Source organism: Eutrema salsugineum, unplaced genomic scaffold (assembly GCF_000478725.1).
Source record: "Eutrema salsugineum unplaced genomic scaffold, Eutsalg1_0 scaffold_7, whole genome shotgun sequence".
NCBI lineage: Eukaryota > Viridiplantae > Streptophyta > Magnoliopsida > Brassicales > Brassicaceae > Eutrema > Eutrema salsugineum.
The window spans coordinates 14,029,305-14,032,098 of NW_006256486.1; the positions used below are offsets into that span (position 1 = coordinate 14,029,305).

A 2,794-nucleotide genomic window follows, 5' to 3' on the forward strand; every position below is an offset into this window, starting at 1 on the left:
TTTAGTTCTTGCGTTTTCAACCTCTCGTCGAGATTTAGCCTTTGTTTTGTTTGAGGACAAACAAAAGACTAAGTCTGGGGGAGTTGATAACACCGGATTTTGACCATTTTCATGGATCATTTTAATATCTTTTACAGGTGTTTTTACAGGTGTTTTTATCATTTACCGTTTTTCTTCTTCACTACTACGGGATTAGCGAGCTAATCTGGATATTTGGCCTCGGAAATCGAACGCACCTTTAGGAGTCGCTCCACTTCGTCGTTTACTGCCTTGGCTCGGTCGGGACCTAGCTTTCTCTTCTTCTGCTTCACCAGTTTGAATGTCGGGTCCACGTTGAGCTCGTGGCACGGTACATCGATGCTAATTTCCGGCATGTCTTCCGTGCTCCATGCAAATGTTCTAACATTCTGTTTTAAGAAAGCGATGATCTCCGCTTTGATCGCCTCGTCGAGTGTTGCTCCGATTTCTACACACCGCTCCGGATGTAGTTCATCTATGCATACCGAGATCACCGGATCACAGCTCGGCGCGCTCTTCTCCTCACGCGCCTCACCGATCTGTAATTGCTATAAAATCTTGGCGAGCTCATTCGCAGATTCTCGGTTCGTCTTTAGCTTTTTCCTATTTTTCGTCTGCAACCGAGTCTACTACGGGCTTCCTCATCTTATGCTCGGCTAAGAAGCACATGCGCGAATCCTTTTGGTTTCCCCATATCGTCTTGATTCCACCAGGAGTCGGGAACTTGACGCATAAATGGTAGGTTAATGGAACGGCTCGCATTGAGTTCAACAACGGCGTTCCCATGATCACGTTGTAAACCGCCGGATGGTCAGCTACGGAAAACTCCACGAATTTTGTTACTCCTCCTGCTTGAACGGGAAGCCTGATCATCCCGATCGTCATCGTTGTTTCTCCTGAGAACCCTGTCAGCGGCTTCAGGATAGCGCTAACTTCGAACAAATCGATTTCCATCCTTCTGAGGGTTTCGCGGAAGATGATGTCTACCGAGATTCCTGTATGGATCAGGATTCTGGCAACATCGTGGTCTCTAATAGTGATCTCGATTACGAGGGGATCACTATGTGGCGCATCGATTCCCACAGTTTCGTCTTCCGAAAACGAAATTGTGGTAGCAGGATAGCTCGGGGGCTCCGCCCAATTAACACTTGCATCGGCTCTCCTTTGGAAAGCTTTAATCGACGATACGTTGTCGAGACAGTATTGTGATCCTCCCATTATCAAATTGATCCTTCTTCTGGGGCCATCTCGCGGATCCTCGTTATTCCTCCTTCCTCGCTTTTGGGCTTCGCCTCGGTTCCCTTGCTCTATGTTTAGGGGATTAACTTGGTCACCTTCTCGCTTCTCGTCCTCGGGCTCTTTGGTAGCCTTGGTTTATTCGTGTTCCCCTGCTGCTCGCTTTGCGGCGAGTCGGGCTGCCAAGAACCGACAATTTACCGTCGAGTGCCCGTAGCATTGGTGGTGTTCGCAGAATGCCTTTTCATCGTAAATTCGGGGGTTCCGAGTCCAAGTATTCCATGGTCCTTTGCCTCGCCCGGTTTCCACGTGATAATTGTGGGCTCCTCGTAGCCTCGGCCCTTCGTGGTGTACATAGTCATTATTCCTCACGTTTCTTTGACGAGTCGTGAGAGAATTTCGGATCGCCGCTTTTGTCGACTCGTACTGATCGTCTAGGTTCTTCATCTCTTCTTCATTCACGACAAAGTCGGCAGAGCGATGTAGGGCATCTTGGATCGTGAGCGGCGTGTTGAACGCCATTTCTCTTCGGAACTCGGACTTATACCATAGTGATATTTTCAGTGCTTCTAGGGCTGCCTTGTCGCTCACTCCCTCCACCTTTGACACCACCGCTTTGAACCGATCCATGTAAGCTCTCAATGGCTCGTTTGGTCCTTGAGACAAAGTCCATAAATCGGCATCGAAGGTTCCTCGATCCATGAACATTGAATACTGTTTCAGAAAAACGGCAGACAACTGCTGAAACTTGTTAATGGAGTTACGCTCGAGCCTCGAGAACCACTCCAATGTTGCGCCCTTCAGGTGTTCGACAAAGAGGAGACAAAAACCGGCATCTCTTTCGTCTTCGCTAAGATTGGGGGCGTTTCTCGAGAAGGCTCGTCCCATTCCAATCCGAAAAGCTATGATGTGTGCCTTCGGGTCGGTTGTCCCTTCGTAAAAGGGGATTCTTATATTTCCTGGCTCAGGAATCCGAGCTTCGGTGATTCGAGCCGTGAATGGCATGCGCTGAGTTTCTTCGAACACTCGATCTATCTCCGGTGCCGAACTGATTGGATGATGGACTTGTGATCTGACTGCCCTCATCTCGGCAGCTGTCCGAGCTATAGTGGCTCGGAGCTCGATCATCTCCTTCGTCTGGTTGTTCTTTCGCGGCTCGTCAACTTCATCCTCGATACTGCCACCATTTAGAGCGGCTCGGTTTGCGTTACCACGTTGACTCCCTTTTTGCGCCGAGCTATCTTGTTTCATTTGCTCGACCTAGAGCAAGCTTTCCTCTTCTTTTGTCAGGTTTTGGTGTCGGAGCGCGGCGTCATCTTCTTCGTTCGCCTTTGCTCCTTCCAACGCTTCTTCGATTTCGGCTCGGGTAATACGTCCCGAAGCACGGCCTGTTCGAAAGACGAGCTCCTCGTCCTAGTCATCTTCGTCATCGACATTGATCGTCTCCTTACCGATATTTTCTGCGGCCTCACCATTGTTCTGCTTAGCGCATTTTTCGCCGTTCGCTCTTCCTCTCCGAGCTAGCAGAGGTTGCTCAGTC

At 49.5% G+C, this 2,794-nt stretch overlaps 1 protein-coding gene across 1 annotated transcript; it reads right to left on the reverse strand.

The window, feature by feature from the left end:
* Positions 1 to 1,392: 1,392 nt before the first annotated feature.
* LOC112083143 lies at positions 1,393 to 2,505 on the reverse strand. Its single transcript, XM_024150877.1, has one exon. It carries the CDS (start codon positions 2,503 to 2,505, stop codon positions 1,393 to 1,395), a length of 1,113 nt encoding a protein of 370 aa, XP_024006645.1.
* Positions 2,506 to 2,794: the final 289 nt, after the last annotated feature.

Bases quoted from the DNA above. Each gene is read 5' to 3' on its own strand.
- LOC112083143 (XM_024150877.1), bottom strand. From the start codon at position 2,505: ATGAAACAAGATAGCTCGGCGCAAAAAGGGAGTCAACGTGGTAACGCA.